This window comes from Manis javanica, chromosome 18, assembly GCF_040802235.1.
Source record: "Manis javanica isolate MJ-LG chromosome 18, MJ_LKY, whole genome shotgun sequence".
NCBI lineage: Eukaryota > Metazoa > Chordata > Mammalia > Pholidota > Manidae > Manis > Manis javanica.
In genome coordinates, this window is record NC_133173.1 from 22,951,010 (window position 1) to 22,963,882 (window position 12,873).

The following is a 12,873-nucleotide window of genomic DNA, read 5'->3' on the forward strand; positions in this document are numbered from 1 at the left end:
TTGCAGTACTAGTATCAGACAAAATAGACTTCAAAACAAAGAAAGTCACAAGAGATAAAGGACATTACATAATGATAAAGCGCTCAGTCCAATAAGAAGATATAACCATTATAAATATATATGCACCCAATACAGGAACACCAGCATTTGTGAAACAAATACTAACAGAACTAAAGGGCAAAATAGAATGCAATGCATTCATTTAGGAGACTTGAACACTCCACTCATTCCAAAGGACAGATCCACCAGAAAGAAAATAAGTAAGGACACAGAGGCACTGAACAACACACTAGAACGGATGGACCTAATACACATCTATAGAACTCTACATTCAAAAGCAATTCTTCTCACATTCTTCTCACACATTCTTCTCAAGTGTACATGGAACATTCTCCAGAACAGACCACATACTAGGCCACAAAAACAGCCTCAGTAAATTCAAAAAGATTGAAACTCTACCAACTTTTCAGACCACAAAGGTATGAAACTAGAAATAAATTCTACAATGAAAACAAAAAGGCTCACAAACACATGGAGGCTTAACAACATGCTCCTAAATAATCAATGGATCAACGAATAAATTAAAATAGAGACTAAGGAATATATGGAAACAAATGACAGCAACAATACAAAGCCCCAACTTCTATGGGACACAGTGAAGGCAGTCTTAAGAGGAAAGTATATAGCAATTCAGGCATATTTAAAGAAGGAAGAACAATCCCAAATGGGTAAGTCTAACATCACAATTATGGAAACTGGAAAAAGAAGAACAAATGAGACCTAAAGTCGGCAGGAGGGACATAATAAAGATCAGAGAAGAAATAAACAAAATTGAGAAGAATAAAACAATAGAAAAAAATCAATGAAACCAAGAGCTGGTTCTTTGAGAAAATAAACAAAATAGATAAGCCTCCAGCCAAACTCATTAAGAGAAAAAGAGAATCAACACACATCAAAAGAATCAGAAACAAGAAAGGAAAAATCACGACAGACTACACAGAAATACAAAGAATTATTAGAGACTACTATGAAAACCTGTATGCTAACAAGCTGGAAAACCTACAAGAAATGGACAACTTCCTAGAAAAATACAACCTCACAAGACTGACCAAGCAAGAAACACAAAATTTACACAAACCAATTACGAGCAATGAAATTGAAGCAATAATCAAAAAACTACCCAAGAACAAAACCCCGGGACAGATGGATTTACCTCGGAATTTTATCAGACATACAAAGAAATAATACCCATCCTCCTTAAAGTTTTCCAAAAAATAAAAGAGGAGGAAATGCTCCCAAACTTATTCTATGAAGCCAGCATCACCCTAATACCAAAACCAGGCAAAGACCCCACCAAAAAAGAAAACTACAGACCAATATCCCTACTTAACATAGATGCAAAAATACTCAACAAAACTTAGCAACCCGAATTCAAAAATACATCGAAAGGATCATACACCATGACCAAGTAGGATTCATCCCAGGGATGCAAGGATGGTACAACATTCGGAAGTCCATCAAAATCATCGACCACATAAACAAAAAGAAGGACAAAAACCACATGATTATCTCCATAGATGCTGAAAAAGCATTCGACAAAATTCAACATCCATTCATGAAAAAAACTCTCAACAAAATGGGTATAGAGGGCAAGTACCTCAACATAATAAAGGCCATATATGACAAACCCACAGCCAACATCATACTGAACAGTGAGAAGCTGAAAGCTTATCCTCTGAGATCAGGAACAAGACAGGGATGACCACTCTCCCCACTGTTATTCAACATAGTACTGGAGGTACTGGCCATGCCAATTAGACAAAACAAAGAAATACAAGGAATTCAGATTGGTAAGGAAGAAGTTTAATTGTCACTACTTGCAGATGACATGATATTGTACATAAAAAACCCTGAAGACTCCACTCTAAACTACTAGAACTGATATCGGAATACAGCAAAGTTGCAGGATACAAAATTAACACACAGAAATCTGTGGCTTTCCTATACACTAACAATGAACCAATAGAAAGAGAAACCAGGAAAAGAATTCTATTCACAATTGCATCAAAAAGAATAAAATACCTAGGAATAAACCTAAACAAAGAATTGAAAGACCTATACCCTGAAAACTATAAGACACTCTTAAGAGAAATTAAAGAGGACACTAACAAATGGAAACTCATCCCATGCTCTTGGCTAGGAAGAATAACTACCATCAAAATGGCCATCCTGCCCAAAGCAATATACAGATTTGATGCATCCCTATCAAATTACCAACATTCTTCAACGAACTGGAACAAATAGTTCAAAAATTCATATGGAAACACCAAAGACCCCGAATAGCCAAAGCAATCCTGAAAAAGAAGAATAAAGTGGGGGGGGGGGGGGGGAACCTCACTCCCCAACTTCAAGCTCTACTACAAAGCCATAGTAATCAAGACAACTTGGTACTGGCACAAGAACAGAGCCACAGACCAGTGGAACAGATTAGAGACTCCAGACATTAACCCAAACATATATGGTCAATTACTATTTGATAAAGGAGCCATGGACATACAATGGGGAAATGACGTCTCTTCAACAGATGGTGCTGGCAAAACTGGACAGCTACATGTAAGAGAATGAAACTGGACCATAGTCTAACCCCATACACAAAAGTAAATTCGAAATGGATCAAAGACCTGAATGTAAGTCATGAACCCAAAAAACTCTTAGAAGAAAACATAGGCAAAAACCTCTTAGACATAAACATGAGTGACCTCTTCTTGAACATATCTCCCCAGGGAAAGGAAAGAAAAGCAAAAATGAACAAGTGGGACTATATTAAGCTGAAAAGCTTCTGTACAGCAAAGGACACCATCAATAGAACAAAAAGGTACCCCACAGTATGGGAGAATATATTCATAAATGACAGATACGATAAAGGGTTGACATACAAAATATACAGAGCTCATGCACCTCAACAAACAAAAAGAAAATAATCCAATTAAAAAATGGGCAGAGGAGATGAGCAGACAGTTGTCCAAAGAAGAAATTCGGATGGCCAACAGACACATGAAAAGATGCTCCACAGAAAGGGGAACACTCCTACACTGCTGGTGGGTATGTAAATTAGTTCAACCATTGTGGAAAGAAGTAAGGAGGTTCCTCAAAATGCTCAAAATAGAAATACCATTTGACCCAGGAATTCCACTTCTAGGAATTTACCCTAAGAATGCAGCACTCCAGTTTGAAAAAGACAGATGCTCCCCTATGTTTATCGCTGCACTATTTACAACAGCCAAGATATGGAAGCAACCTAAGTGTCCATCAGTAGATGAACAGATAAAGAAGATTTGGTACATATACACAATGGAATATTACTCAGCTATAAGAAAAAAACCGATCCTACCATTTGCAACAACATGGATGCAGCTAGAGGGTATTATGCTCAGTGAAATAAGCCAGGCGGAGAAAGACAAGTATCAAATGATTTCACTCATATGTGGAGTATAAGAATAAAGAAAAACTGAAGGAACAAAACAGCAGCAGAATCACAGAACCCAAGAATGGACTAAAGTTACCAAAGGGAAAGGGACTGGGGAGAATGGGTGGGAAGGGAGGGATAAGGGCGGGAAAAAAGAAAGGGGGCATTACGATTAACATGTATAACGTGGGGGGGGATGGGGAGGGCTGTGCAACACAGAGAAGACAAGTAGTGATTCTACAACATCTTACTATGCTGATGGACAGTGACTGTAATGGGATTTGTTGGGGGGACTTGGTGAAGGGGGAACCATAATAAACATAATGCTCTTCATTTAATTGTAGATTAATGATAACAAATTTTTAAAAAAATGGAAAGTCAGAAAAACCTGGATTCAAAACCAGGATTATTCTGTGTAACCCTGGCACAGTTTCACTGCCACTCCAAAGGGCAGTCTTCACATTAACACACAGGGGCAATGTTGTGATGAGTGGATACAACTATGCGTGAAGTCTGCACCAGGTCACTCAGTGTCATCCCTGCTAAGAGCCCATTATCAACAGCCCATGTTCAGAGTTCCTAGGGTACAAAAAAAGCCCTGGAACCTTCCTAAGGCAGGCAGGATGACACAAGGCTATGTGGATAAAGGACAGCTCTCTGGGGACACACCTCCTGAATTTGGAACCTGAGATACTTATGTTGGGTCCAGAACCCCTGTGCACCTCAGTTGGTTCATCACTTGCTCTGAGTACTGACAACACATTAAACTATACATTTTTAAAAGCTGCAAGCTAGCTCTACTCCCAATACCAGAAAAAGTGAGCCTCCAGACAGATATAGATGAGACTCTAGGAGTGGTACTAAGAACTTACAAAGCATCAATCCTGCTGTCACACTCACCTTATGAGATGTTGGAGAGCTACACAGAGGCGGCATACAGGGAGAAGCCAGGCGGTCCAAGTGGGCCATGACGACCACGGCAGTTTGTCGTAAGTCAATGGCAAGCTCACTGTCTTGTGGAAGAGTAAGGTACCTCAAGAAGCTCTCATTGGGGCTCAGAGGGCCAGACAGCAGCTAGAGAGAAAAAGAAAACCAGCATCTTCAGAATCAGTGGAAAAAACTAAAGAAATACAATTAGGGCTTAACAACTCTTTATAGTCTGGTATTCCCGGCTGTGTATTATCTGTCAATCTGCTTCACTGGGCCACAGATGATAAGTGCTGCTGATGCACCAACACTATGTACCTACACACTTACACATTGGCTGGAGAGCTACACTCAGCAGCACCTGCACATCTGCACATCAATCACCTGTGTGCAGAACCCACACAGGTCAATGACAGTCTAAACACATGCAGGCCCACCATCCTAAAGACTCCTGAAAGAATGTAGAGCAAGCTTCCCGGGGACACAGAACTGCCCCTTAAACTGGCTTTGAAAATGGATAACAAAGCCATTTACTTCAATCTAAATGCTGCTCATTCTAGAGAAAGCCTAATTTCATCTACATGTTAAATAATTCAATTATTTTAAAGACAGAATTGCCTTATTGTCATTAAAGCCTGCCAAGTGATAGAAAAAATTAGGCTGAAACTTTATAATGGAATGGCTAAGTATTTCCAGAAAAGACATGTAAAATCAACTTGTATCCCTAAAAAGAAGCAGTCCCAGAGGTTGACACCTAGGGCCCTGGCAGGCATTGCTCCACTACCAGCCTTGGCATCCTGGGACTAGACACAGTGAGGACTTGGGTGATGGTTCACATAGTGCCCCACACAGAGGAAAGGCCGACAAAATAAGCACTATTTTCAATATTCTTTTTCTAATATTTATTTAAAAGCACAGTTCAGATTTCGCTCTGCTGTGTCACAGCTGGTGCTCACAGATCTGAGCTCTTCTCCCTAAATGACATGTGGAGGAACACAGAGGAAGAAGACCTAGCTCACTCCCCGAGGGGAGCCTCAGAACAAGCAAGCACCACCCACCACACAGCTGTGCACACATGCGCTCTCAGGACTGACAGAGGGAGACCTCAAGGCAGAGCGCCTCCTCAGCTCCATCCCACCAGCCCTGCCTCACCTCCCCGTGCGCCTCCCAGGTCATCACTGCAAAGGCACTTAAGGACCTGGTCTGACTTGCACACCTTGCTCCTGAAACACCGTCAGGACTCTTACCCGTGCTCACTGCCTTGCTGACTCACTCCACTACAGAGGTGAGCATGCCTTGTCTACATCTTCCACAGCATCTTAAACTCACCCCACAAAGCACAACTTGAGTGGCTGCTGGGAACATGCAAGCACTACACCCACAAAGACAAAAGGCTCAATGGCTCCAGTCAAGAAAGAAAACTGCATGGTCAACAAGGCAGTAGACAGATCTCTCTAAAAGTTCAGGTTGATATATGTTGAGAAATATTTTCCTCCTATTAAATACACATGATCTAAAACAAACACACAGAACCAAGGCTGGTTCTGGCCACGCCTTAGTTGCTTCAAAGAATCCTAACATGCTCGTGCAATGTTCCCCACATCAACTGTAACTCACCCCATTACTTCCCACATGTGTCCCATACCTGACTCACCGCTGTACTCAACAAATACACACTCCCCCCTAGACACACCACCACCAGACACGCACCCTGGTCCTGTATAAAAGTGTAACTCTTAGGATAACTGAAATAAAGAGAGCTACTTAAATGCAGTCTTCTTATGATGCTTACATGCATGTCCCCCTCTATAGGAGGGGTGTCTTTACTGCAGATGATGCTCTGGAATCTTTGCAACAAAGGGAGAAGAGGGGCACTGGTGCCCTGGGCAGACCGCTCATTATCAGTTTCCTGCGTCCCACTGTCCCACAGTTGGAGCAACAACAGGATGGCAGATAACATTTGGCTGAAAAAGAAAGTATCTTTATTCTCCAGTAAAAACAGATTGACACTTTCTGCCATGGCCTGTCAAATATACAAGCAGGCAGCTAAATAAAACTGAAGAAATACTTTAAATTTCAAAGAAAACTAAAATAATGCCATGAAAACAATTCTTGGCAGTAGAATCACGAATAATCATGAACATTTTAGCACAAGACATCCACCTTCTACAGTTAAGAAATATAAAGCCAGTTAAGCTCAAATTACACTTTCTAGGATATAAATTAATGAGCTAAAATTAATTATTTGAAGAAAATTATATTGGAAAAAAGAACAGTTCCTAGACTACTAGAAAACTGCACACTAAACGGAAGTGAGGAAAACCTAAGTGTACCCATGTTTGAAAGAACAGAGTCCAGGGACATACTCTGACTACAGAATGCCACACATCGGCTACAATCACAAATGATCCTGTGAAATGCCATGAGATGCAGCAGATGTTTGGACACATAGGCATTTCCCTGAAGAGCTCCGAGACTGCAAACCCCTCACCTCAATGTGCCCCTCTGCACAGCCAGCTCTAACAGGATGGCCAGGGCCAGATGCTGATCCTGCAGGGGGATGCTGCCCGGTCCTTTGGTACCAGGTGTTCCATGAACATCCCTGAAATGACAGCAGCGAATGTTAAGAACAAAGTGATGTCAGAGCTCAAAGACCACATACTTACAATAATACTAAGGTATTAATTATAGACTCTTTCCCACAAACTTGATATTTAGAATCAAGTTTCTGAGATTGCTACCCAAATTTGGTCAGAGATTTTAAAGTATAAATTAACTTGTAAGGTATATTTTTATTGGAAGTACTGGTTTAGATACTAAAAGAGATCATTACATCAGAAGACATATTTCAAGTTTCTATAGCATAAAATTATCAACATCATTATTCAAATCCTGAATAGAAAAATACTTAGATGTATTTCCAGTTTCAATAATAGAGTATCAGCATTCCTCTACAGAACTGGAAAATAATCAATTTTTAAAACTACCTGAGAATCTCTAGGCAAAATGTCTATGATTATTTTTATCGCTGATCACAAGAAGTATTTTTAACCTTTCCTCATTCCCCAATAAAAAATAGTAGGTCTTGTTAACCCAAGATAGGGGGAGAAAGGATCGCCATTAAAATAGAATTTTTAAAATTAACTCCAAGCCTATTTTCAGGGCCACAGCCTTAAACCCCCTGGTGATGCCTTCACTGGCACCCCAGAAAGCCAGACTCACAGCCCACTAGCACAGGCACCACAGGTGTCCCTGCTCTCTGAAAGAGACACTTAATGACCTCTGACAAAGGAAATGAGAAGAGACTCACTTTTCCTGTCTTTGCTATTGAATTTTGTATTGAGAATATACATTTCTTTAAATTTAAAAACCATTAACAAAAACAGATAGCACCCAACTTCATGGTTTTCCTTACAAAAAAAATGATTCACTGATTCAGATTTTCTCACACTAAGATTAGATGTGGTTTAAACATTATAATCTTGAGCAGTTTAGTCCCAAATTGTCTAAGACAATGCCATCACTCAGAACAGTGGCATCTACATTCTGAGAGATGCACAATGGCTGCTCAAATGGTTAATAAATGACTGATTTTCAAATCAAAAAATATCTGAAAAAATAAATTACAAAGCATCTTCCATCCCATTCAACACTGCAGCTTCCTGGGTCCAATCAAAATATCAGAAGTCCAATAAACAGCTGAGAACTACGATCTGAAACACTAGAGCTGAGGGTGTGCTGGAAACACATGCCCACGACCAATCTACCAAGTTTCTTGGCTCTAAGAGAAGGTGAGCAGAGACTCTGAAGCATGTCAGAACTATTCACACACTAAGATAAGGAAGGAAAAGACTCACCCCGTCACAACGGCCCTGAGGAACCTCGTGGCTCTTTCTACCACCTCCAGCCATACGGAGGACACTGTGCTCTCATCGAAGAGCGAGGCCTCGGGCAGGGCTCGCAGGGCATCCAGGGACTCCTGCAACAGCTCACTGCAGAGGTCCGCGTCCTCCCCTGGGCACACACACGGGTCAGAGGAGGCCGCCCCCTGCCCATGCAGCTCTGACGAGCCAAGCTGCCCCAGTCTGGGTGGGGCTCCAACCCCGCAGCCTGAGGGGCGCCACTGTCACGTCTCCAACCCAGCGCTTTTCTTTCAGGGAGATACTCCAAGAGTTCAAGAGACTAAAATTTAATAGAGTTGCCCTAAAGTCAATTCTTTATTTTATGACCTCACATGAACTATTCTAACTTCTCGTGCTCCTAGAAAACAAATCAGCATTGAGGCACTGCAGTGATTAGCCTGGGATGTGTGACCACCCACACTCTTTTATGTTTTAAACAAAGAACCACAGCCCTGAAAAGTCAAGCAGACTCTAAAGCCCCTCATTTTACAAATGAGAAAATGAGGCACAGAGAGCACATGGCTGAGCCCAAGGGTGTATGGGTGCAGAGCTGGAAGGGGAATCCAGGCTACTAATGTGGAAGGGAAACAGAACACACAGAGCACACACACCTGAGCGCCAGGCCCTGCGTAAGAATGCAAAGGCAAAGGAAAGAGCTGCTCGGGATCCAACTCTCGCAAGGCCTTCCACGCCTTTGCCTGTGGGCCGGGAACTGTGGACAACACACAGGGGGGTTGTGAGAACTGATTAGTCAAAGGAATGTGCAAATACTAAAATAAAATAAATAATACAGAAGGATTTGTACCAAAATGTGATCAATGGGTTTCTTTTGATGGCAAGATCCAAGTGACATTTAGTTTCATTTTTTAAAAAACTTTTATCAAATGTCTTTTGTAAAGGAAACACCTCTCTTCAGGAAAAAAAAAAAGACATTTACAAACAATTTTAAATGACTTGCAAATGCTCATGAAATAACCTCAAGGAGCTAGAATAGGGCATTTAGTCCAGAGACATGAAACTCAGGTTCACACAAAACCTATCCACAAGTATTCATAGCAGCCTTACTCACACTACCCAAAAACTATAAACAACCAAGATGTCCTTCAGCAGATGAGCAATTAAACAAACAGTTGTTCACCCACACCATGGACTCCTAACTCAGCAATGATGTCCTATGCAAACACTCGGAAGAATCCTGAGGGAACAATGCTCGGTAAAGAAGGCACCCTCACAGGGTCATGTACGCAGCCATGGAGAACAGAGAGCAGTGGCTACCGCCAGGGAGTAAGGCGGCGGGCAGCAGGAAGGTGTGGCTTTAGAAAGGTTCTTTATCCTGTGCCCTGACCTGCTGTGGTAACAAAATCTACACCTATGACAGAACAGCATGGAAATACAAACATGCAGAGTTTAAAGCATGGAAAATTGGGGAAATCTGTGTAAGACTGGTGAACTGAATCCAAGTCCATATTCTAGCTGTGATATCATACTGGAGCTTTTGCACTGGGAGAAACTAGGTGAAGGACATAAACAATCTTTGTATCATTTCTTACAGTTGCATAAGAATCTACAACTATCTCAAAATATATTTTTAATTTTAGGAATTTCCTCCATTTAATGAACGATTTCAATTAAGCTATCAACTCTTTATGTCACTACCAAAAAAAAAGCACAGAGAAAAACCACCTAAGCTCTTGGTGATTCTGGCTCTTAGGGAATTCAGTTTAATTCAACACAGAAGAGTGCTTAGAGAACCTCAGAATCTACCACCCACTTACCCAAAACCCCTCTGATCAGTGGCATTCACAGAGGGCCGCCTGCTCTCCAGCAGGAAGGGAAGAAAGACTACACTGGCTGTCACCACGTGGGCAGGAATCCTCCCCATCACTGGGTTTAACTTATCCTAAAATTACTACTCAATTATACGACATGTAATATGATTTCAATTGGATTAAAAAAAAAGAAACAAAGAAAATATGCAACACTTAGCACTTCTTGTCTCTGTCTAGTAAGATAGTAACAGTTTTCCCCCTGCTTCTTTGTCTCCTGAACTTTTCATGTGCTCTATAGGGAGTAAAAGTCAATATTCTAATCAAACAAAACTAATCCCCCTAACTACATAAAGTATGAGTTCTATCTGAAAACCTTTTAGTCTAGTCTTCTGAGACTATAACTCTGGTAGACAATTTTATACAAGCCTTAGCATTCTAGCAGCTATTTAGTGGCTCAGAGAAAATCCGCTAATGTATGCCAATATATTAAAAATCATATGCCTGAAAGCAACTCTTGCAATAAAAGAACAAGAAAAATCATATTAGGAAGGAAAATTAAGCATTTTAACTAGTTAGACACTAAATATTATAACCTTATTCTCTATCCAGTAGCAGAACAAAACAAAAGGAATATAATGACATGGTTGCATCTTTAAATCTAGATGTACCAATCTAAATCTTAACTGGCTTCTACAGTTACTTAAAAATAGTTTTTAAAATAATGGCACAGATTACACAACAAAGCCTCTTACTACATGAGCAAATTGACAAAACCATTCTCCAGATTATATGAAACATGACACGGGGAAATGAGAATAAATTTCATAAGATGAATGAAGGGACTACATTGAAAGATTTAATTAAACTTTCCTAAAATAAAAGAGCCTGAACTTTATATTTAGCTGGTATCAGAATTCTTTCATTATATTATTACCTTTTCCTGTCCACAGGAGGCAAAGAAATGTTGTTGCTTTTCCACTTAACTTTAACATTCTCCTGGAACACAGTTCTACTCAAGGCAATGAAATACCGTTCCAAGATGACAAGCCTCTGCTTGAGTCTCAGGGCTGAAAGGGTGGTGGTGGCTGACTGGATGGCCAGCGCTTGCTGCTCTTTAACCAATACAGACAGACATTCCTTCAGTTCATTCACGTCTAGAAAATAAAATAAGAAAATACCCAACCTCTCAATATTTTGGGCACAGTCCATTATAATTTTTTTTTCTTGTAACAGGGATGTGAGTTTTTCTTTTTATTAAAGTGTCGTTAATATACAATCTAACGTTAGTTTCAAATGTACAACACTGTTGGTTCAACAGTCCCCATGATCAACTTACATATCGTGATTGTGAATTATTGTGCCCCTTTGTCCCCCTCCACCTCCCCCTGTACCTAACCCAACACCTCTCCTTGGTAACCACCAGTCACTTCTCAGTGTTGACTCTACTGCTGTTTTGTTCCTTCTGTTTTGCATTTTTATATTCCACAAATAAGTGAAATCATATGGTATTTATCTTTCTCCACCTGGCTTATTTCACTGAGCATAATACCCCCTAGATCCATCCATGTTGTTGCAAATGGCAAGACTTTTTTTCTTTTAACGGCTGAATAATGTTCCACTGTGTACATGCACCACATCTTCTTTATCCATTAATCTATTGATGGACACTAAGTTTGCTTCCTCATCGTTATTAGTGTAAATAGTATGGTGCTAAACATAGGGGTGCATATATCTTTTCAAATCAGGGATTTTGTTTTCTTTGGGTAAATTCCTAGGAGTGGAATTACTGGGTCAAATGGTATTTTTAGTTTTAGTTTTTTGAGGAACCTCCATACTGTTTTCCACAGCTTTGCACCAATTTCCCACCAACAGCGTTAGAAGTGTTACCATTTCCCCACACCCTTGCCAGCATTTGTTATTTCTTGTCTTTTGAATAATGGCCATTCAAACCGCTGTGAGGTTGTATCTCATTGTGGTTTTAATTTACATTTCCTTGATGATTAGTTTTCATGTGCCTGCTGGCCATTTGAACTTCTTCTTTGGAGAAGTGTCTGCTTGGGTCCTCCACTCACTTCTTAATTAGGTTATTTGTTTTTTGGGTGCTGAGGCGTATGAGTTCTTTATATGTTTTGGGTGTTAACCCCTTATCCAATGAGTCATTTACAAATATACTTTCTCATACTGTCAGATGCCTTTTTGTTCTGTTGATGGTGTCTTTGCTGTACAGGAGCTTTTTAGTTTGATGTAGTCCCACTTGTTCATTTTTTATTTTTTTCCCTTGCTGAGAAGATGTGTCCAGGAAAAACTTGCTCATGCCTATATTCAAGAGATTTTTGCCTATGTTTTCTTCTAAGAGTTTTATGGTTTCATGACTTACATTCAAGGCAATTATAATATTGATAGGCTACATAATAATAATAGGTAACACATGGGTGTTTAATATGTGCCAAAAATGGTTTTAAGAATTTTACACTGTTAGGTAATCTTTATAGCCACACCATCACATAGTGGTACTGTACATGTACATGGAGGAGGAAATCGAGGCACAGAATTTGCCCAAGGTCACCCAGATGATTCAGGCACACGGGACACACACTCTGAGCCACCAAGGTATACTGCTTCTCTGGAAATGTCATATAAAAATTTTTAACACAGAAGTATAAAGCCATTACTTAATAGCAGCCCATGTATCCTCCTACACAAGCAAAAAAAAAAAAAAAAAAAAACTCTAAATTTTATTTTTATGTTATAAAACTAAATCCAAAATAAAAACTTTCCAATAAAATTGCACAGCACACATGACTCATGA

General features: G+C 40.1%; 1 protein-coding gene across 4 annotated transcripts in view; it reads right to left on the reverse strand.

Moving 5' to 3' along the window:
- The window catches only part of HERC2 (HECT and RLD domain containing E3 ubiquitin protein ligase 2), a 264,575-nt gene that overhangs the window by 216,587 nt on the left and 35,115 nt on the right, over nucleotides 1-12,873 (reverse strand). For 3 of the 4 annotated variants that reach the window (XM_073227076.1, XM_073227077.1, XM_073227075.1), the window contains exons 5-10: nucleotides 10,999-11,218; nucleotides 8,907-9,007; nucleotides 8,251-8,407; nucleotides 6,885-6,995; nucleotides 6,186-6,357; nucleotides 4,367-4,540 (exon numbers count right to left, since the gene is read on the reverse strand). In XM_073227076.1, coding sequence (XP_073083177.1) covers nucleotides 4,367-4,540; nucleotides 6,186-6,357; nucleotides 6,885-6,995; nucleotides 8,251-8,407; nucleotides 8,907-9,007; nucleotides 10,999-11,218 — 935 coding nt within the window. The remainder of the gene's footprint in view (nucleotides 1-4,366; nucleotides 4,541-6,185; nucleotides 6,358-6,884; nucleotides 6,996-8,250; nucleotides 8,408-8,906; nucleotides 9,008-10,998; nucleotides 11,219-12,873) is intronic. The other variant, XM_073227078.1, reaches the window with a different exon arrangement.